The following is a 21,772-nucleotide window of genomic DNA, read 5'->3' as shown; positions in this document are numbered from 1 at the left end:
TTTTTTTTAGGAGTAATGACCCTCAGTTGGATCTCTCGAGGACTTTTCATCAGTCTTATTAATGAAGTGAATGCTGTCAACATATTGAGAAATAAAAAAATGTTTAACAAAGTTTTGAGAGAAGAGAAAAATGTAGTCCTTGAAAACTCTTGCAGGTAAAGATTTTTATTCTGTACTGTACTTTGTGGTTACTGCATACAGAAACTGGATGTCCTGCTCCAGGTAGAAGGTACATCAGAAAACATCTATACCAGGATAAATGAACAGGACATTAAGCATTTGATTAAATAACTTAAATGTGTGTCAGACCAAAAGACAAGAGTAATGGTAAAAAAAACTTGAAAGAAATAAGCATATGGTGATATTTTTGTGTGTGTCTTGATACAGTGAGAGGAAATGTCTTTCAATATTAAGTGTACTGTATATGGATACATTTCTAATAATACAGGAAGTGATGTCAACAGCTTAAAATTCCAAATAGAGATTCTGTTTCCTTCCTAAAATTAAGAGTCAAAACTCTTAAGTGTGTGTAGTGCAAGACGCCACTGCTTCTCCTATACCTACTGTATATCTGTTGAGGGCATAGACTGTATGTGAATTGCAGGGAAAACAGAGTCTACACAAATGAGTAGTTAAACACACACATAATGTATATTATGTATTGAACATGGACTAAAGGGCTGGAGCTCCAAAACACATGTATCATGCTTATACCTCGAGTGGATGAGAAAGTTATTCTCATCAGTGACTTCACAGATTATGGACCTGACACGTATAAACATGTCTCGACTAAAAACATTCCTGAGACTTCTTACTCTCATCTTTCCGTTGCATCCTTAGGGGGGGTTTACATCTCTACTCATCTGTCCACAACGGTGCAAAAAGCTAATTGTAATAAAATAAACTTGAGAATGTTATACTAATATGGAAGCATTTGGGTGAGGCAATGACACACATGCAAGGAATGTCAAATGAGGAAAGAAAGGTTAACCTAGATAGATTGAACATTGTAATGATTAAGTGTTATTGGATCAAAATGCATCTTTTCCTTAAAGGGCCGGTGCAGAAACAACGGGTTTTAGCTTGATAATCAGGGATCATTCAGTCCACTGACCCACGAACATGCTTCAGTCTTTTTCTTGTGGAGTTCATGTGTGATGGTGGAGGGTTATGAGAGCAGCTGGATGACATCTCTGGCTCTGTGTGCCCTCTGCTGGACATCTTTGTCCTCTGGTGCCTGTCCCGACTCTTCGACCAGCGCCAAGGCCTTCTTCACCGTCGTGTCTTTGGCTGCTCCTTGGAGCCCCTCCAGGTACTCCAGCAGCACGGAGAACTTCTCATCTGCAACCTGAGAGAGTCATTTATGATCATGAGTCATGTTGTCTGTAAGTTCAAATATTATATTTTTTAAAGAAAGATAAATATATTTAATAACATAATTATCTCTAAATGGAAAGTCTTATTTGAAAGGTAAACATGGTTTAGGTAAACAACAGAAAACATTTCTAATGATCCTTCTGTTAGATGTGATAACTAAGGTTTCTATATCTGTTTTTTTCCTATATATTCATGTTGCACAGTTGGAGGAGCCTGTAACTTAAGTTTTTCATTGTCATATCTACAGTGTAGCTAATGTGCACATGGCAATAAAGCCTTGAATCTTGAATTTGTGAAATGATGTCATAAGAAATTAATCATTTTATTTCCCTTATGAAGACTGAGACTGATGGCCAGTCTTTCTTCCTAGGACTTTGGGCACATAAACAGCTAATTATATTTTACAGTGGGTGTAACTCACAAACAAATCAAAACAGGAAGACCTCGCTCTGAGGTCAACATCGCTCTTACTCCGAACCTAAACTGCTAGAAATTCCCCATCATCACAACGCCGTTTTATTTTACCTGTTCGGAGTTAAACATGTGCTGCAGTAACCACGTCTGCCTGATCTTCTGGAACTTCCACTCCGCACGGTTTTCAGACCAGCTGCAAAAGACAAAACCAGAGCGAGTTGAGTTACGAGAAAGGTGTTGGTTTTTGTTACCACAGTTCGTAGCATGTGTTATTATACTGGGTTGCTTCATAGTGTTTACTTAGTGCTGTCCTTGCATACGCAAAACAATTGGAAGAACCCTGACCTTAAAACCTGCTCCAGAAATGTACTGTTGCATTATCGTATCACAAAAGACAGATAAGACAAAGACTAGTCAAAACCAAAGTGGTAAAGGGTGAGCTAGCCTGAGTTTAAGTCCCTGATTTGGGTCAATCTCAACCAAACTGAATCATAAACCTCCCACAATGCAAGATCTTTCATAAACCCTGCCTCTCTGGTGAACACTATCTTTTAAAGTTAATGCATAAAGTTTGCCACAAAGGCTTTTTGTTTTACATCTCAATCCAAAATAAGACTTCAGGGATTGTTGTTTTTCTTACAGTCTTTAAAAAGCTTTTTCATATTATTTTTGTTATTACTCCTTATGACTAGTATGCTGAACTTTGTGTGTGATTTCCATTTAAAATCTGATTTAATACATTCACCACGAACAACACCCACAACAAAGACAAAAGGTCACACTTCTGACAGCTTCTTACCATGAGTAACGCACATTATTAAAGTGGTATTTCTCTTGAGATGCTGTATTGAATTGTATTACATTTTTTTGTTGATTACATGTGATTTTGCTGTGAAATGTAACTTCATATTTGGTACCATCAGCACTAAATAAAGGGTTTAAAAGGATGGTTTTCAAAGCTTTTTTTGTCTTGTGGATCAACATCACAGCTTAAATACCGTAAAAATAAATGTTAACACTATATATGTGAATTGTTTTTGAGCCATCTTCTCCGGGCTTTCTGGTAAAGAGGATACATGGAATGATCGTTTTCTATTTGACATTATGCACCTGTCCTGTGCTAAATAAGAGCAGCTCTTACCAGGTGAGGTACACTAAGGCCTGCTGAGGACCAGTGGGTCCAGATGCCGCTTCAGTTTTCGGTACGGTCTCTCCCTCAGCTTTAATCCGCTTTTTTTCCTCCTTTTTCATGACCTTCTTCATCTTCCTCTCCATGACCCTCTTCTGCTCGGGGCTCAGGTCCTCCTCTCCCTCCAGCTCATTGGGCGGATCAGGAATCTGTCGAGGAAAAACAAAGGCTCATGGGAGTTATCTACATTAACAGACCTTCCTTTTTAGACCCTTAGGGAGGCTGTGACTCAGTGGTTGGTGTGCTGGACTTGGAATTAGGGGGTACAGTAGCATGTTCGAGTCCCACTGCAGTCAGCATGTCGTTGTGTCCCCAACACACTTCACCCCAAATTGCTCCTGTGGGGATTGCCCACAGTACTGAATAAGTAAGTAAGTCGCTTTGGATGAAAGTGTCTAACAAATGACATGTAATGTAATGTTATAATGTTCTGCATTTGTGTAAAGCAAAATGAAACAACCCTAAATAACATGTGTGGTGATTGACTGATAAGAAGAAATGTCAGAACAATAAGTTGGACTTTTGTGAACTGAACACATTTCCTGCCAACTTTCAGTATTGGTCAGTTTTCTGGGTCAATGCAGGGCAAATGCTTGAAGCATGACATATCTGAAATTGTATTTCTACAGTAAAATGTAAAAATAAATTAAGGCATATTGACAAGTGAAAGCTAAAGTGCTGTTTGAGTCTGAATCACTTCCTGTTGCGCTGCAGGTCAGAGGGCTGTTTCCTGTATCTGCAGCCTGACATCACACACATTTACCCTGTGGTGTGCAATATCCCTCTACCGCTGCATGTAAAGCACGCACTTGCACTGTATAAAAATAAACATGAGTGTGAAGCGTGTGAGAAAATGTATTTAAAGTTCCTCACTGCTAAACGTTGCTTTTTGCAACAATATCACAAAGGAAACAAGTTAAATGCATTATCTAGCTCCTCATTTGTCTGCAGAATGATTGATGCTCTGCAAATTATGCCAAACTTAATCTAAAGAAAAATAAAGAGACCAAATTAAAGTCATTTTACTGCAGTAGCCAGTACCGACAGCACAGTTTAAAGACTGCGTTTAAGGCTCAGAGGAAGTTAAACAAGGGGCACAGTATGCTCCGATTTAACGGACCTCAGTCTGCACGGTGGTGAGGAAAAAAAAAAAAGAGGGAGGGGAGGTAAGATTTGATCACATGGCCACGAAGTCATTCTGAAATTATGCTATCGAGGTATCACCCAAAGAAATATAAAAAGTCCTTCACGGTGAGCAGCTGTGTCCGACCAACGAGCATCTTTTTCAGAGCTTTGAGTGGAACAGCGGGGCCGGTGGAGACAAAACAGAAGACGAGGCGGTGACGGAAGCAAAAATGGTAAGTGGAAACATGTGTTGTTACAGAGCAGACGGTTACTTAGAGGGGGAGCAGACAAAGACTTGCTAACTCAAACATGTGGTCGTAGAAGAGAGTTTAGAAAGGAAACTTTTTACTAAACCTAGTCATTTTTTAGAGATCTATAATAAATCACTATCAGTGTAGCTCTTATTTTATGTGATTTAGGATGGAAATGCCCTGCTGTATGTTGTAAGAGTTCCTGTGAAGAACTCATTTAATGATTCATCGGCAGATAAGTTGTATTCACTTCTATAAAAACAGATAAGTGTAATGGTTCAGAAGTGGTAGAACTAAATGTATTTCACTTGTTTTGCACACAAAAACGTCTGGACTGGTGATAAATACTAAGTTGCCAAATTATCTGAACTTTGCAGATAGTTCTCTAGATTTATTTTAGTAACTGCTTGACAAACAGTGGAGGGTGATGCTGAAGAGCACAGGATGTCCTCACTGGGTGTTTTCTCTTTTCATTTCCAGTCTAACCAAAGCGAGGTTTTGGTCTCAACCGGGACGAACACCATCCTGAACACCTCCACTTCGACAGTCTTCCCTTGTGACAAAATTGCAGCCCAGGACATAACCTCCAGGGCGAACTATGTCTACAGCTTCCTGGCGGCACTGGGTTTCGTAGCAGGCTGCTTCCTGTTCTACAGCTTCATCCAGACGTACAGAGCGCTGAAACGGCTGGCCTGGCTCAACCGTCTGCTCTGGGCCTTCTGTGGCCTCCAGCTGCTGCTTCTGCTCCTCTCTCTGCACGTCGTGGTGCACACTCCTCACTACCTGCACACCACAGGTTTGGGCTGTGCTGCTCTCTCCTTCACCATAAACACAGTCTCTCTCTGCAGCCTGTTCGTTTTGGTGCTCATGGCTTACGTCCTGACCCTGGATCCTCCGTCCCACGCCCTGCTGAGGAAGCCCTGGGTCTGCGGGGCTTTGGTGAGCCTGACCTCTTTTCTGATTGCTCTGATGCTGGCTGGGCTTCGAGGACCCAGAGAGGGTATGCAGGTAGAAGATATGTGTTTTATGGATCCAGTCGGTGCTGGTGTGTCATATGCCGCCGCGAGGTTGTGCCTGGCTTTTCTGATTCCCTACCTCCTCCAGCTGGGACTTCTCATGGCTGGCTGCGTCCGGCAGTGGAAATCCAGAAGACGTTTCCTCTCCGGCTCCGAGGAGGGTCCTGTGTTCCTGACGGTCACTGTGGTCATGTTTTTCTGCCAGCTTTTCTACAGCGTGGTGCTGGTGAGAGGAGCACAACTCGCTCAGAAGGAGGGGCTGAGCCACCGCGAGCAAGCGTTTCTGACCGTGGCCAGCTTTGTGTTGTTCTCAGGGAGCAGCGCCAGCCTCCTGATCGTGCTGCTCATGCACCGGCCGTGCAGAGAGAGTCTCCACAGAGCGCTGAGGCAGCTGAGGGACTGCTGCAGGAGCCCAGGGGCCTCGCAGACCAACAGGAACATCATAGCCCCACACATCGAGATCACAGACACGCTACAGGATATAGAGTGATAGAGGACAAAACTAAACAAACTCTGCTGATGCATCAACAAACTTTCGGAATCTGATGTTTAAGACATTTAATCTATCTTTAAAATGTTTGTTTCTTAAATGACCATTTTAAATGTTTTACATGCATGTTTTCTCTTTTTTAGCTTCCAACTATTTCTTAAATTTCCTTTTTTGTACTATTTTATTTAAAACCTTTGGTGCACATATTCCAAATTGTGCAACATGTACTTAGTCCTCAGTGCTAAGTCAATGTTGCAAAAATGAAAATATGTTTATAAAGTTGTTGTAATAACTCCTCTCTGAATGAAACCATTAAAAGGACTGACTGTTGGTTGTCGTGGCAATTTTATATTTTGTTAACCTGCTTTTGACACGACACGAAAACAGACTTGCATAAACACGTCTTGCACAAAAGCCCATTTACTCAAAATGCCTGGAAAAACCTCTCAGTTTCCCAGAATGCAACATAGGAAAACATTTCCTCCAGGAAAATATAAGTCAGGTTTTAAGTTTCGTTCAACAGTGTCAAAACTCTCCATGTACTTATTTCTCAAGCTGTACAAAAAGTGAAACCCTGAACTTTACGGCTAATTTCATGAAATATATGGGCCCGAATTCTAGGAATAACTGAGCTGCACGGATCACATATTGCAGTGGTGCCAACACACAGTGGCGTGAAACGAGGGACCAGTAGGAAAATTAAGACATGGGCTTGGCATATGATGCTGGCGCCACATTTAGTTTCAGATCTGATTCACACTGTGTTAAATCTAAATCACAAAAGCAACCATTTCAGGCAAAATCTATCATGCCGTAGGCCAATCACAAAATATAAAATATGATGCATTACAGCATTAACTTAGCAAATCTTCTACATTCAACATTGTTCTTATCTTTAATAAGTCTTTGTGTTTTAAGGAGTCAAAGAAAAAAATGGAGTAAGACTAGCCTGCCTGTCCTTCTTCTTGTTTTGTGTAAATATAAACTATTGTTCTCTCTTTGCCAGGAATCCCTAGACTCCCATATTTACATATTGTAACATAATACAATCATAGTCATGTACACAATTTGGTATAAGTCTCGACAAGTGTCCTAAACTAACATAATTATGTATGCATAAGATAAGTATTAACAGAAATACACCGGGTATATTCATTGCAACTTATGCTGTATAACAAACAAAAGCAAGGATGAAAAAAAATAGTTCTGTGTTTTACCCAAAGATACTGTGGTGTGTGTGTGTGTTTGTGTGCATGTGTGTGTGTGTTTGTGTGTTTGTGTACGTGTGTGTGTGGTGTGTGTTTCTGTAAGTGGTGGGTGGTACCACAACACTTCTCTGGATTCACTGTGACACCTGCTTTCAAAGTCACCACCGTATGGACAGGGAGGATTAGAAAAACTGAAATGCAATGCAAGAAAACCAAGGTAGGTTCCTTCAAAAAATAAATATGAATCAAATATAATTTATATTGAAGCTAACTGACTTTTTCTTACAGTTTTCTGTATCTAGTTAAAATATGTACAGTCGATTTGCTTCAACTAGCAACTGTAGCACAACTCTTGAAAGTTTTAAGCTTCTTTTGAAGTATTTAGTATTTAATTGATAGAGAAGACATCTTTGATATTTTTTGTGTCCTGAAAGCCTATTAATTCACACTAGGGCTGTGTAACAAAGCAAAATCTTCTATACTCGATATGCATTCAAATATGCCATGTTTTCTGGTAATTCAGTTCATAAATTGACTATACAGTATGAAAAAACTACAAAGGAAATCATTTTCTGTGTGAATTAAATAATTGAAATGTAAAGTAAATTCTCATTTAATCAGGAACTCGATTGCAAGAATTACAGTTTTAAATAAAATAGTATAAATTAAGTATATGAATTTCCAGCTATTACGTGACATAAATATACTATGTGTACATGGATGGACCCAAAAACAAGGTTGTACAAATGTATTTCTCATCAAATGTTATGAGAAACTTACATTTGTATGCACTTGTTATTGTTTTAGAAAGCGTACTTGTGTATCACGATATCTCGACATATGAATTAATCTCGATAAGATTCCATTGGAATAGGATGAATATCATATAGATCGTAAGCAGCCCAAATTCTCAATACATCTAATTCTTAAGGAAATGAAAACATTGACTTACTGCATTTCTCCTCTCCGTCTAGAACAAAGAGCGGCCATCACTACACTTTCAAAAGGACCACGACGCCGAAAGAGGAAACAGATGACACCACAATCTCCACTGGGGCTAATACATTGGAAAACTACTGCTAACACCAGATCACCACAACAGTGCAATAAATAATATGGACACAACGATGTACGTGGACAACAGCGTCTTTCCTGCTCAAATAAATGACTCAAATGCAGTTATCTCTGATTTCCTGCTGGCAGAAAATCCTCAGCGTTACATTATCAGCCTCTTCCTCTCCAGCCTCTACATTATATTCCTGTTCCCTGTTGGCTTCATCGGGAACATCCTCATCTTAGTGGTCAACCTGTACGACAGGGGCCACCTCTCAGCCCCGGACCTCTACTTTGTGAACCTGGCCGTGGCCGACCTGCTGCTCGTTGCTGACTCTCTGATCGAGGTGTTCAACCTGAAGCGGGGCTACTACGACCGGCCGGGCCTCTGCACCTTTATGAACCTCTTCCAGCAGGGCAACATGTACAGCAGCGTCTTCTTCCTCACCTGGATGAGCTTTGACCGTTTTGTCGCTCTGACCGGCTCCATGGGTCAAAGCATGCCTCATCCCCGCCTCAGCTGCTGCCTCATCTGGGTCTCCTCCTCTCTGCTCACCGTGCTTCCTTTTGCCATAGCTCAAAGGCAGCACGCAGGAGAACTCCACTTCTGTGCAAATGTATCGCAGATTCAGTGCTGGAGGTGATGCTGGGTTTCCTGCTGCCTTTCTGCATCTTGGGTCTGTGCTACTGGAGAATAGCACAGGTGCTCGGGCAGAGTCAGAAGGTGCAGGGCGGCCCCCAGCCGAGGCCTCGCAGGCAGAAAGCTCTGAGGATGATCTCAGCAGCCGTGTTGGTGTTCTTCCTCTGCTGGCTCCCGGAGAACGTGTTTGTTAGTGTTCACTTCTGAGAGGGGGAGCAGACGGCGGCACGCTGTGGCAGGACTACCCTCTGACTGGTCACGCTGTCAGACTCGCTGCGTTTTCTAACAGCTGCCTGAACCCGCTCATCTACAACTTCCTCGGGGAGACATTTCGGGATAAACTGAGGACAAGATTCACGCTGCGCAGTTCTGCCTCAGGAAAATGTCTCCGTGCATCAGCTTCGAGCTCCTCTGGCCACGCAACCTGCTGCAGCAGAGTTTCCGTTAGAATTTGTTTTTGCCAGTCAACATGTCCGTTAAAGTTGAAATCTTCCAGACAAAATGAGACAAGTGCCAGTCAAAGGTCTTCGTTATTTATTGAGCTTTAAAACAAATTGATATGATTCGATATTAAACAAACTAATTATAGTAGATTAACTACATTATTTAAAAGTGTACAGTAACTTATAATAACACGGGAATGATAAATGGAGCGCTCTCTTCCTCTCCTGACAGCCCGTCAGTATCATGCAGCTCGCGGATCCAGTAATGAGTGACCCGAAATAAACATATATATAACTAGTTTAGGTAGTTTGAGAGGTAGCCTAATTAAAATAGCTACGTGTGATATGCTAACCTGAAGTGTGTTTTTGCTCCGCTCACCGTTGCATGTGATCATGCAGAGCTGCGTGTGGACTTGTCAGCAGCAGCTGATCTCTCTCTCCCGTCAGATTAGACTTCACTCGCGTTTATGTCCATATCGATCAGATCCAGCTAGGTCTAGCTAATGATATGCCTGCTTATCAAGACACCTAAACAATAAGCGTCACTATGCAACCGGGTGAGGCCGCAAAGTATAGCGCAGCGTTATGCATTTGTTTACATGCCCACCGGAACCCCGAGGCATTACCAACAGATCAACGCACAATCAACCCATACAGGACGTCTCTTTCTCCACATTAGTGTTAGACATTAGAATTGACTATTCTTGTCTGTCACATAAGTGGCGCAACTGATGCGGTATTGTGCTAAGGGGAAATTATTTTGACCGGAGAGATTTAGATTTGCCGGTCTTCAGCATATTTTACTGGTCAAAGTCCGGTAATTACCGGCTAACGGAAACTCTGTGCTGCAGATCCAACCAGTCTGCACATTCAGGCTCAAACATCTTTCCACAAACTGGGCTACTCCAAAAAATAAATAATGCCATCAGTGTAAAGACATCAATAATAATGGAGAATGTGAGAGAAAGGACTCCAATGGCTGTGGAACTGTTTGTGTTGAATCAGTTATTTAAAAACAATAAAAGGCCAAATAGACAAAAAAACTATGGGAATTCCTTAAAAGTGACACCTTCATGGCAACAAACCGGATTCTGATCAAATAAACTTCTGAACAGTGAACAATGAAGGAATCCTAACCAGGAAAAGCTGACAACAACACAAGGGATGTAGCAAGCATCCAACCAATCTTTGCCATACATTTATTTAGTAATAAAACTGTCTTTCCTCTCACTAACAACTGTCTTCCAAACATGTCTTAGATGCTGTGCATTTTGTTGTTTAGCACCATTACACATCTGTGTTTTGAAGACTGTATCATTTCCAGCACAAGTAACATTTTCTGTATGAACCCACACAAGTAAGCAGTCAAAATTCACCTGAATACTCACAAAAACAGGAGGAAACAAATGGAAAACACACATACCTCATTTTGTTCGGTCTGTTCTTTCTTTTTGTGTTTCTTTTCCTTTTTATCTTCTGCTGTGATGGTCACAGCCTGTACTGGAGCCTCCTGAAATAAAATATATTTTTATTTGAGCAATATCAGTTATTGTCCTATAAAACAGGTACGACTATCAGACACATGTTTGCCATTATAAATACAACTCAATTGTACAAATACTATATAACATCTCACTAACAGATTTCTCAAAAACGTGACTGTACATTTTGTTGTTTAGACCTTTCAAACATCTATATTTAGAAGACTGTATCATTGCTAGCACAAGTAAAGAGGTTTATGTATGAACCCACCCAAGTATACAGTCACCTGAATACTCACAAAACAAATGGAAAACACACGTACCTCAATTTGTTCTGTCTTTTGTTTCTTTTTGTGTTTCTTTTCTTTTTTCAGTTTTGTATCATCTGCTGTGATTGACACACTCTGTACCGGAGCCTCCTGAAATAAATAAACAATCATTGTTTATATTGGAGCAATTTCAGACAGTGACTTCCAAAAAAAAGGCACAGTTACTGCTGTAGTGCTCACCTCAACTTCCATCTTCTTCTTCTTCTTTTTGACTTTAGTGTCCATTATTTCTTCCTCATGAACCTCGCTGACATCTGAATTCAGCTTCTTCCTTTTAGACGGACTTGTCTTGTCTTTAGCCATTATATAAATGTTCTTCTGTAAAAACAAAACATGTTACTACACAACAGAACACATACATTGAACTACTTTGTTGGCATTAGTGACAGACAACATAAACAAAACAGAGACTGAGAAAGATGAGGGCTTTTGCATGCCTCATTTGCTGTGATAAACATAATCTGAAGCCAATACTGGGGAGTATAAATCATTTCGACCTGGACTATAACTAAATATGAAAACTCGCTGTAACTCGCATGGCAACAAATACAAATGCGACGCTGTTTATGGTATATACAGCAGTAGCCGCATAACACTGCTATTAACACTAAAATGATATCATAGAACAAACAAAGTATTTTATCACAGGATTCTCATACTTACTTGAACTGCAAAACAAGCGTGTTAAGATCTGAAAAGCACAGATCAAGCATGGGATCTCAACCAGGAAGTCATTGACGCCTAGGTGAATTCTGATTGGACGGATATCGCTCTTTGTTTTCTGATTGGACGACGGCTGTGACTGATTCAAAGACCCTCGATTGGATGGTAACTGAAACTTCAAGCATTTTTATTTATATTGTATGATAAACTATATTAAAAGTGTGATAAATAATGACGGTTCAGGATTGATAGTGGTTTGTAAATATGTCTCAGTACTAAAAATGCCGCATTACAACTGTATGACATACAATAATAATACAATTAGGCCTATAGTAGGAAACAGACAATTAAATGCAGTGTTGTTACAATGTGGTGTCTGAAAACATAAACGCAGCTAGTAATGAGGATTTAAATTATATGTATCAAACATGTATATATATATATATATATGAATATTAATGATAAGATGAATTATGAACTTAATTAAATAAATGTGGTTGCTGTTGTAGTTCAAAATGTGCAGTGATGTAAAAACATATGCTTCTGTTTTTTTACAAAACATCGAATACAGACCACTTGGGGAAAATACATTTTAACAATATGATAATTATAACAACGGGATAATTGTAATGTAAATATTTGTATGAAACAGACACATTATAGCGGAACGTTCCAAACCAGGGTTAAACAGCGTCACCGGACACAATTCGATGTTGCACAATGTTATATTACATGACCTAACCAAGGTGCATTTGGTAAGAAAAACTACAGAATCATTGACTTGACGCCGTTTGTCCTAAAACAACAAGTTTTCCGAGATGTACACAACAGCAGGACGGGTTTTCTCCAGCCTGACACGCGTGGCTTTAATTCGAGGGAAATTTGTTCATAATGCGACACCGACCGTTGGGTGAGTTACCTGTTCTAAATCCGCTTATAGGAACCACGTTGACTCCGTCAGAGTGTCGTGGTTCAATAACAAGGGTATATTTCTGCATGGTTGCATCATGTGGGTGGCTGTAGCCTGTTAGCAACATGGAGCTTCCTTATGTATAGTCAAACGTTTCGATATCTGTTTACCAAAGATGCAAACCCATACATAAAAACAAGGTCACACATGTTGATATTCTGCCATGTGAAGTTCTGTCTGTAGGGTTTGAGTCTCACTATTTGGCAGAGGTGGAAGAAGTACTTAGATTATATACCTAAAAACGTACCAATACTACAGTGTAAACATACTGAGTCCTGCATTCAAAATGGTACTTAAGTAAAACTAAATAAGTACAAGCATCAACATATACTTTAAGTACCAAAGGAAAAGTATGCATTATGCAGAATGGCCCATTTAAGCACCATCTATTTAAAATGATTGTATTATACTAATTGATGCATTAATGTGTTCATTACTTCAATTAATTACTCATAAATACAAACAAGGTCACACATGTGTGTGCTATGTAAGCTCTGTATAGTTTGAATCTCACTATTTGGTTAACCCTCTCCATATTGTGTCCTGTCCTGACATGAATTCAGATAGATTCCTCAATAGCTATAATACATTGCAGTATCAAATTAATATTAGTGTTCTTCAAGCTGCCACTATATGACGATTACTGTCCTAGCAAATGAAAGTACGAGTTATTTTACAAGTTAATCTCAGTGTACCAGGACCTGCTGAGTCTCTGTGTACTTGTAGAAGTATTTAATATAATATATATTACATCAGGGGTTTTAATTATACAAGGTTAAAACACTTGGATAACATATCATAATCGTGGGGGCTGCCAGGATTTGTTCGTCCACACAGCGGCGTCCACACGTGCTGTCAATGGTGCAGCTGCAGGATTCGTCCACAGAGGGCACCATCACTACTTACTACCTTGTACACAATAAACACACATAAAACTCAAGGTGACAGCATTACACAGACTATTAAAGCCCTACTGATACCAGATTTGGAAGCTGATCATTTATTTTAATGGACTATATTGGATCAAAAAGAAATGTTGATCCTTAATCCAAATCAGATAAGCCCCTATTAAAACCTTACATTTTATATATAAGTATTATTTGATTGTGTGAATGACATATTACAGTGAAGTAGGAATTTTCACAATTGAATATGTGCATTATTGGGTGGTTTGATTTATACAAATATGTGTAGGACAGGTATGTTATAGTTTAGTACAGCACTAGTAAAGGTTGTAAGTCCCTCAATTGTCATAACTCATTTATTTGTTTCCTTCTCAGCAAAATGAGCAGTATGCAGTCCCTCGCTCTGAGCTCTCAGAAGTCGGCTGAGTCCAAAGATGGCGCTGAGGAGGTGAACAGTGAGCCCATCAAGTTTTCCACCAGTAAAGCCAGTCACAGAACTTGGAAAGTCAGACGCTCGCTGGGGAACAACCAGGACCGCTCCTGGAAGAAGGTCCTGCCCGTCAGCCTGGTGTTCACCGGCCTGCTGCTGTGGGCCGTTCTGAGAGACTCTGGTCTAGAGCTGGACGCCCCGCTGCACAAGCATTTACCCAACGTGCTTTCAGACGAAAAGAATAAATCAAGTTAACAAATGTGGGACTTGAGGTGTATATATATATATTCTGGCTATATTTATTAACTGTATTTCAAAATGTAGCAGCAGCTTATTGCTCTGAAAACAGATTTAGCATGGATGCCGTCCAATGCTACAGAGACTGATTGTGACCATGCTTTGCCTTTCGATTTTCAGTTGTGGTTCAATGTTTGCTTTAATGTGATTAAAATGTGTGATTCAAGCTAGTTTTGTCTACCTCTAGAAACAATGCAATGTTCAAATCTTGAAATTAAGTCAAGTTGAATGCCCTTCCAGTCATGTGTTGCTTTATAAACCCCTGCAGCGTTTATATTACTTTCTTGAAGAGACTGGAGAAGACATGCAGCACAGTCCCAGGCTGGATTATACCCAGGTCCTCCACTTGGGAGACCAACCCTATGTAAATTCCTTTTCTGCTTTTAAAGTCAGCTATAATTAGCGCAACCTCAGTGTAATAATTGAAGCACAATTATACATTTAAAAAAGTAAATCAGGCCATAGTTTGAGGTAGCGGAAAGTTTATTTACAGCACAACAAGAAACCCCATGACATGCACACACAGGATTAAAAGGGTACAGATTCTAAAATAGTTTAGCAAACCTGAGAAAGGCAGTGGAATATTTTGTTATTCAGCATATTACAGATATGAAGCTCTATTCTACATTGAATGAGTTGAGGAGAAGGTAAAGAGGGAAATGAAGAGTACAAAAAGGAAAAACATGCCTGAAACTACAAATGACAACGTATGTGGTACACATGCTGGTAATAGTTCCAAGATTTACAAAACAACCCGGTCAATCCCAACCCACCCCCCCACTAAAAAGATCAAATCCATGAATCATTTATGCACGCTCTCCTCTAATTCGCCTGGCCAGCTGAATGTCCTTGGGCATGATGGTGACCCTCTTAGCGTGAATGGCGCACAGGTTGGTGTCCTCAAAGAGTCCAACCAAGTAGGCCTCACTGGCTTCCTACATGGGGAGAAGAAAAGAGAAGTTATATTTTTCCAAATGTGCTAGAAGAATCTTTCTAAATAACCTAGGCAAACAGAGGTTTTCTAAGATCTAGCTCCATCTTACCTGCAGGGCACCAATAGCTGCACTCTGGAAACGCAGATCTGTCTTGAAATCCTGAGCGATTTCCCTCACAAGACGCTGGAAAGGCAGCTTCCTGATGAGCAGCTCGGTGGACTTCTGGTACCGACGGATCTCACGCAGAGCAACGGTTCCTGGCCTACAACAAAATTATACATTTGTTAAGAACACCCTCAGAACAGAAATAAGGGCCACGTGAAGCAGCATTGTTTCACTCTTGAATATGATATCTGAGCACTGACGACCATATGTACCTGTATCTGTGGGGCTTCTTCACTCCGCCGGTGGATGGCGCGCTTTTCCTGGCAGCTTTGGTTGCCAGCTGCTTCCTAGGCGCCTTTCCTCCGGTGGATTTACGGGCAGTCTGCTTGGTACGAGCCATTATTCAACTGTGTTCTGAAAATGAAACAAATGAAACCAAAGCCGAATTAGATTTCATAAAGTAATGTGGATGTCCTCAATTTAATCATTTACAAGACACAACTACCCTGGTGAATTATAAGCCAGACTGCAGCAGCTCCACTATTAACGGTCGGTTATGACCTACATCCTAATTCAAACATAAACCCCATTATCACGAGATTTCACAGTTTGAATCTTACTGGAGATGACTGTAGAGCCAAGTTAAATGTTTTTAGCGGCAACTCATCTGTCTGGGGACCCTTCCTTGTGCAGATGTTGTGTAACCGGGACACCGATGGTTTTAAAAATTATACAAAACAAGCCTCTCTAAAGCAGAGCCACCATTAAGCTTCTGGACCCACACACGTTTATTTGCTGTCGTTGGCTAGCAGATTTTAAAGCTAGCCCCGACGGTTGCAAAATGGCGCCAGATAGCTTTCAGTAGCTTAACATCAATACTGAAAACACCGGCAGCCATCTAAGCCATTTTGATAAATAATAACTCCGTGAACCGCTATGTTAGATTGGTAAAACACTTTACTTGATGAATCAGGTTTTTTTTAAGTATCTCAAATGTAGCTAACGATTAGCAGTCTGGCTATGGCGCGCTGTTTTGTTGTGAAGTGATCGAAGATTAGCGCTCGTCCAACTGCATTTTAACGGCTCTAAACCACCTGGAAATAAAAACGCAGCTTACAATGTATAACAATCAAGGCCTAAGGTAGCTGTAAAACCATAGAAGTATTTGGCGCTTTCACGTTACCTTTTGTGTTTTTTTTTTCCTGGAAGTTGTATGTCCTTGTTAGGAGTCGGTTGTCTACAGTGACCGAAAAGAGGAGAAGGCGGTGCTATTTATACTCTGAGGAGCAGGCTTAGAGTCCCGCCTCTGAATCAATGGGATTGGTTGTCAATCAAATACACGAAGACATTTGATTGGTGGAAAAATAAGGTCTGTTGCGAACCGCCAATGAGAATCAAAGAATAAAAGACGAGGGATCAGTGTTTATGCTAAGGATCCTTATAAATTGAAACTTTGGATATATATATATATATAGGGGTTATATTATATATACAGTCTATGATTTGGACATATGATTGACAATATACTATTTTTATAAATGGAGTAGTCGACCCATGGTGTTGAAGTCATTGTTTACATTCATTGAATAACATTCATGAACTCGAACATTTTTCTTACCAGCCACATAGTTATCGAATTAGCTTTTGGTTTTACATCCATAGGATGTACTACGTTTTCCCTCAAAGAGTGGTAATCATGATGCTCAAATGCATTTATTTCCTTCAAATTAAGCAAAAGGGAACCCAGCTTCCCTACAAAAGATTTGTAATGTCCTGTGTAGTAATGTTTATTTTTAGCATCAATGATTGGTGTGGTCAGTGACAGGTGGTGACACATTCATCTTGTTTGATTTTAAGTCACAAGTTACATGTCTGATCAATTACATTACATTAGTTACATTTCGCCACACAGTCAATGCAGCTTTTGTTTGCTTTAAATTGTTTTTGATTGGTTTTTTACTTTTTTCATTTTTGTATGGCTTACATCTGTTTATACTCTCTTGTAAGTTTTTTTGAGTTTGTTCTTATTTCTGAGGCTGTGAAAGATAGAAAGCTAGAAATTAAACTTTTAGAGCATTTTATCATAATTTACCAAAATCTCCTTGTCTTTTTTTAATTTTTAATTTATAAAATACATCAAATGCGTCTGTAAAGTCTGTGTCTTTAAGTTTGTATTGATTGAAATAGTGTTTTTTCCTAAGTCACTCACTACACTAACTGGATCAGGAGAACACCAGCAAGCGGAACCATTCGCGCTGGGGAAAGATTCCCAGACGGACCGATTATTGGGTTACACACCGCTGGTAAGTTGACGCAAATGAAAAACCTGTTATGAACTCAACATGATATTACGGAAAATAAATAGAAGTCTATTATAAATGTTTTCTGAAAACTTGAGCCTGTTTCGCTAAGTTTTGTTTATCCCTGAAACGTCGAGGTAAATATTTCCGACCTCTTTCAGCTGAAACCTGCGACAGAATCAGAATGACCGAGCAGAGGCTGCTTTTCATGGGTACATTAAACCTTACAAATCATCGCAGCATGAACTGCATGATGTTTATAAGATCCTTTCTGTAAATGCATGTGTGTTCCTCCTATGATCTCAGAACAGCACTATCAGATTGTGCACAATTACGCAATACTCAGGCAGAGTTTTGCCTGTATTTATTTTTACCGTACATTTGAATTAACATTCGGATATATATTGTTCTTGCTGTTCACAAAACCTAACCATAGATCACATTTTTCTGAATTATTATAATTTACATTGTTGTAAATTATAATAATGATGTGTGCAGTTTCTTTTTTTCGAACATATTTCTTAAATTGTATTTAACTGAAATGAACTTGATTCAGTTGTGGGCTTTAAAGTTGATCATCAATTATGCTTTACATGCGTGTAATGTATATATAATATAACTAATGCAAAGTCATTGACTTAGAGGTAGTCATCTTAATGTTTGTGCATTCATTCAACAGATATTGAACCAAAGGCAAACGGCTCCACTCCTGTTGACGACAGAGCTGGAAGCCCATCTTGTCTCCAAGTGACAACACCTTTAAATTTGACTTCCTCTGTGACACATCTCCAGCACTTCAGGAGAAAACCTCTCCATCAGAGGGGACTGAACCAGCAGAGAGTCAGATATCCTTTACAGGACAGAGCTCTGCATTTACCTTCAACTTTCAACTACCTCCTGTGGAAAACATGGACACAACGGAGACCACTTCCTCTACAGGCAGCCCAGCCCGTGTGTCCAAGAGGAAAAGCCTCCCCTGTTGCAGGAGGTCATCTCTCCCCCGTAGCAATCAGAAGCAAAGCAGAAGAAGAAGAAAAATAAATCTGGGAAGAAAAACCCTGCAGATAAGACGGAGGGACAGAAGACAACCAAGTTCAGCTGAGGGGAGTGAAGGAGGCGAGGACACAGCGCTGGTCAGTATGAAGTGATTTCCCTCAAAGTGATCATAGTGTGTCCCAGTGGATATGTGAATTAGATGTTTGTGTGTTTCAGAGTGCGGAGGAGCAGCTGAACAGGCAGCTGGACTGGTGCATCCGAGCAGCTGGAGTCAGGAATGATAGTCCCAGAAAGTCACCACCCAAACAGAGTGAGTCGTTTACCTTCCATCTCACCAGAGGCCTATACTACGAAGCCGGATTTTCGCTTAGCTAACTTCAGGGAAAACTCTGGGTTTACGATCCTAACGGCCCGTCCACACAGCGGCGTGCGTTGAAGCTTCCAACGCTTCTGCCCATTCACTTTGAATGGGGTGACGTCACTTTTAGCAGAATTGCATTTTGGGAAGCGACGTGGAGCGTTGCTGGCGTTGCAAGCTTCAAAAGTTGAGCAATGTTCAACTTTTGGCGCCTCGGCAGAAGCGTCAGCCAATGAAATCCCGTTTATGCAAATCTGCCAGTACAAAGCGCTAGCCAATCAAACCGCGTGTATGCTGGGAGAGACTACGCAGGTCATTTCCTCATATTCCAAAAAATGGAGGGAAAATTCATTGTAGCGGTAGTGAATCACCCGGTGCTGTATGATCAGTCTCTGTTCATCTACTGGGATACAAACCGGAGGAGCGAGGCATGGAGGGAGGTGGCAGAGACAGTGGGGTGAAACTGGTAGGTTTTCGCCTGTTTTGGGGAGTTTATATCCAGTTTACTTCGTTTTAAACATTGCTATTGCTTTGTATGTCGGGGGCGGGAGATTCAGGTGATTGGTTGTTGGTCGCGTTGCTCGCAAAAAAATCCCCAAGCTTCAGACACGCCCAAGCGCCAACCACGCACGCTGCTGTGTGGTTTGATTGGCTAGCGCTTGTACTGGCAGATTTGCATAAACGGGATTTCATTGGCTGACGCTTCTGCCGAGGCGCCAAAAGTTGAACATTGCTCAACTTTTGAAGCGAGCATCGCTTCCCAAAATGAGATTAACTCAGTGAAAGCACTGCCTGCTGACCAATCAGAGCTCAGTGTGTGGAGTTTAAAGCGATCAAGTCATATTACAGGAGAAAGGAAATACAGAAAAACTGCCGTTGCAGGAAAGACGAAATTAATAGAATATCACCTCCCATCTTCAGAGCAATCTGACTAAGATTAGCGTTAAGAAAGCTTACTTAAATATCTGCCACAACATAAGTAAACCGGATCAAGTAACATTATGTACAGTCCGCGGCACAATTGAGTGCAGACGTCGTATGGTGTCCCCATTATCATTCATATCACCTCATATCACCTCATAATGTATCATATATCTCCTTATCTGAGTCAGCTGAGCCGTATCTGGCCGTGCAACACTCACAGTGTCACATACTGTATGCAGAAGTATTATTTTAAGCAACACATTAAGTTGACGAAACACTCGAGTCAAATGTAATTAAAGTCAGATCCACTCGTGTCTTAGACGGGGCAGTGATATCATAAACCTGTTAATGTGGGCATTCAAACACTTTTTCTTTTGCCAGCTGTATTCACCTTGCAGGTGCAGCTATGTTGCTGGTTAAGTCATGGATGTTTAAAGTTTAACTTCTTCATATTTGTCTAATATTATAGTTCACTTTTCATTCAGGAAGTATGATGCTGCGCTTTCAGTACACGCATCTCCATGTTTGTGATTGGTCAAATGTTGCTAGCCCCGCCCCTTTCATGTGAACGCGCTCTCAGCCGGACAGAGAAACCCTGGCTTCAGTTACCGAGTTGATAACCAGCGCCGTAGGACCGCTTAGCGAGAGCGCGTTTGTTTTGGATTAGGTAAGCCGGGTAACTCAAACATATCATGGGTATGTTGAACTGGATTCATAGTACAGGCCTCTGGTCACACAAAATATGACTTCTCAGACCATGTGTTGATGTGCACAGGTAATCAATACACTTATCTTAACTTGTATAGCACCTTTCATACAAACAGTGCAGCAGAAGATCTTCACAATAAGGGAAAATAGACTTGAATGACCATAAAAACAGGAATAAAAAGCCATAACTAGGCAACCAGGTCCTAGTGATTGGAACCAGAATCAGAAATCCTTTATACAACCCACAGAGGGGACATTTACCAGTGATACAGCAGCAAACAGTGCAGATGAAAGCAAAAAATAAAATAAGTAGGCCAACATGTTAAATAATTGAGGCGAACACAGATACAGTCAAATAAGTACAACAGCCATGATGAAAAATAAGCATAGTAGCAGCACAATACAAGGAGGTGAACTAGCAGCCAAGAAATGATATGAAATATAGAAAAAAACTACAGTACGAACCACTTGATACAATTATTTCAAAAGGAGGTAAATGCGTAAATATAGCGTATCTAGATACAGCCCACATGTTAATACCGTATTTTCTCCCTGCAGAGGATGAAGCCTCTCGAGCCCTGAAGACTCTGCGAAGCACCAAAGCTCCTCTGGCCAAGAAGAGGCAGGTGATGAGAGCCATGACCGGAGATTACAGGAAGAAAATGGACCAGGAGAAAAGCAAGCAGCACAAACTTATCAAAACCGGTGAGTGGATTGCAGTAAAACATATTCATGAACTGTGTAGGGAATGTAATGATATGTCCAAGTGCTGTTAATTGACAGATTTCTCCCTTCCCAACAGAGCTTGCCTCAGCTAAGGTCAAAGAAGTGTCCAGACACTCCAAAGAAGTCTGTTTTCCACCGGAGAGCTGACGTAAAAACCCAGACAACCCTCCACAGAGGATAACCTGAAACAACCTGAAGCCCAGGATAAAGACCTGAAAGCACAGACGCAAGAGGAGAAGTCAGCTTGTGTCTTTACTCCATCAAAGGAGGAGTTTTCGCTCGATTTTATCTGATTTATCTGATTTCTACCTGAAGACACGTTTCACCATACACGATGAGGAACTGTGACCGTGGGGATGCATTGAAGATACACATATACGTGAATCTAAATAATGTATTTTTTTTAATGTGTGTGTGGTCGTGTTTCATTTGTTTAATT

General features: G+C 40.6%; 6 protein-coding genes and 1 pseudogene across 8 annotated transcripts in view; 5 read left to right on the top strand and 2 right to left on the bottom strand.

Annotated features, from left to right (window-relative positions):
- The window catches only part of gnptg (N-acetylglucosamine-1-phosphate transferase subunit gamma), a 2,918-nt gene extending 2,787 nt beyond the window's left edge, over positions 1 to 131 (top strand). For 2 of the 3 annotated variants that reach the window (XM_034214776.1, XM_034214778.1), the window contains exon 12: positions 8 to 131. The gene's annotated coding sequence lies outside the window, so the exon portion shown is untranslated. The other variant, XM_034214777.1, reaches the window with a different exon arrangement.
- A 16-nt stretch (positions 132 to 147) lies between these two features.
- On the bottom strand, positions 148 to 11,821 carry LOC117545107 (uncharacterized protein C7orf50). Its single transcript, XM_034214791.1, has 7 exons — positions 11,680 to 11,821; positions 11,197 to 11,334; positions 11,011 to 11,106; positions 10,630 to 10,716; positions 2,933 to 3,129; positions 1,903 to 1,984; positions 148 to 1,348 (listed from the first exon to the last, which is right to left on the bottom strand). Exons 2-7 carry the CDS (start codon positions 11,317 to 11,319, stop codon positions 1,169 to 1,171), a joined length of 765 nt encoding a protein of 254 aa, XP_034070682.1. The 5' UTR covers positions 11,320 to 11,334; positions 11,680 to 11,821; the 3' UTR covers positions 148 to 1,168.
- LOC117545093 lies at positions 3,888 to 6,192 on the top strand. Its single transcript, XM_034214774.1, has 2 exons — positions 3,888 to 4,338; positions 4,837 to 6,192. Exons 1-2 carry the CDS (start codon positions 4,336 to 4,338, stop codon positions 5,860 to 5,862), a joined length of 1,029 nt encoding a protein of 342 aa, XP_034070665.1. The 5' UTR covers positions 3,888 to 4,335; the 3' UTR covers positions 5,863 to 6,192.
- Positions 7,189 to 9,526, top strand: LOC117545089 (annotated as a pseudogene).
- Positions 11,822 to 12,382: 561 nt separating the features above from the next.
- cunh16orf91 (chromosome unknown C16orf91 homolog) lies at positions 12,383 to 14,447 on the top strand. Its single transcript, XM_034214801.1, has 2 exons — positions 12,383 to 12,589; positions 13,930 to 14,447. Exons 1-2 carry the CDS (start codon positions 12,498 to 12,500, stop codon positions 14,237 to 14,239), a joined length of 402 nt encoding a protein of 133 aa, XP_034070692.1. The 5' UTR covers positions 12,383 to 12,497; the 3' UTR covers positions 14,240 to 14,447.
- A 299-nt stretch (positions 14,448 to 14,746) lies between these two features.
- h3f3d (H3 histone, family 3D) lies at positions 14,747 to 16,619 on the bottom strand. Its single transcript, XM_034214800.1, has 4 exons — positions 16,505 to 16,619; positions 15,594 to 15,735; positions 15,325 to 15,478; positions 14,747 to 15,216 (listed from the first exon to the last, which is right to left on the bottom strand). The coding sequence occupies exons 2-4, from the start codon at positions 15,719 to 15,721 to the stop codon at positions 15,088 to 15,090; spliced, it is 411 nt and encodes a 136-aa protein (XP_034070691.1). The 5' UTR covers positions 15,722 to 15,735; positions 16,505 to 16,619; the 3' UTR covers positions 14,747 to 15,087.
- Positions 16,620 to 17,805: 1,186 nt separating this feature from the next.
- cunh8orf33 (chromosome unknown C8orf33 homolog) lies at positions 17,806 to 21,626 on the top strand. Its single transcript, XM_034214779.1, is given in 10 exon segments — positions 17,806 to 17,833; positions 18,301 to 18,345; positions 18,348 to 18,565; positions 18,568 to 18,708; positions 18,710 to 18,754; positions 18,834 to 18,927; positions 21,166 to 21,312; positions 21,410 to 21,441; positions 21,443 to 21,496; positions 21,498 to 21,626. Coding segments are annotated over 10 exon segments (933 nt in total).
- The last annotated feature ends 146 nt before the right edge of the window (positions 21,627 to 21,772 follow it).

Source organism: Gymnodraco acuticeps, unplaced genomic scaffold (genome assembly GCF_902827175.1).
Source record: "Gymnodraco acuticeps unplaced genomic scaffold, fGymAcu1.1, whole genome shotgun sequence".
Taxonomy (NCBI): domain Eukaryota; kingdom Metazoa; phylum Chordata; class Actinopteri; order Perciformes; family Bathydraconidae; genus Gymnodraco; species Gymnodraco acuticeps.
The sequence above is the reverse complement of the archived record's forward strand: the minus strand, read 5'-3'. Positions and strand labels throughout refer to the sequence as shown.

Excerpts from the sequence above, each read along its gene's own strand:
- LOC117545107 (XM_034214791.1), bottom strand. The coding sequence starts at position 11,319 with ATGGCTAAAGACAAGACAAGTCCGTCTAAAAGGAAGAAGCTGAATTCA. Across the intron at positions 3,130-10,629 it reads AACAGACCGAACAAAATGAG|ATTCCTGATCCGCCCAATGA; the intron begins GTATGTGTGTTT and ends TTTCCTCGACAG. Across the intron at positions 1,349-1,902 it reads ACATGTTTAACTCCGAACAG|GTTGCAGATGAGAAGTTCTC; the intron begins GTAAAATAAAAC and ends TGACTCTCTCAG.
- cunh16orf91 (XM_034214801.1), top strand. The coding sequence starts at position 12,498 with ATGTACACAACAGCAGGACGGGTTTTCTCCAGCCTGACACGCGTGGCT. Across the intron at positions 12,590-13,929 it reads AATGCGACACCGACCGTTGG|CAAAATGAGCAGTATGCAGT; the intron begins GTGAGTTACCTG and ends TTTCCTTCTCAG.
- h3f3d (XM_034214800.1), bottom strand. The coding sequence starts at position 15,721 with ATGGCTCGTACCAAGCAGACTGCCCGTAAATCCACCGGAGGAAAGGCG. Across the intron at positions 15,479-15,593 it reads AAGAAGCCCCACAGATACAG|GCCAGGAACCGTTGCTCTGC; the intron begins GTACATATGGTC and ends ATTTTGTTGTAG. Across the intron at positions 15,217-15,324 it reads CAGCTATTGGTGCCCTGCAG|GAAGCCAGTGAGGCCTACTT; the intron begins GTAAGATGGAGC and ends CTCCCCATGTAG.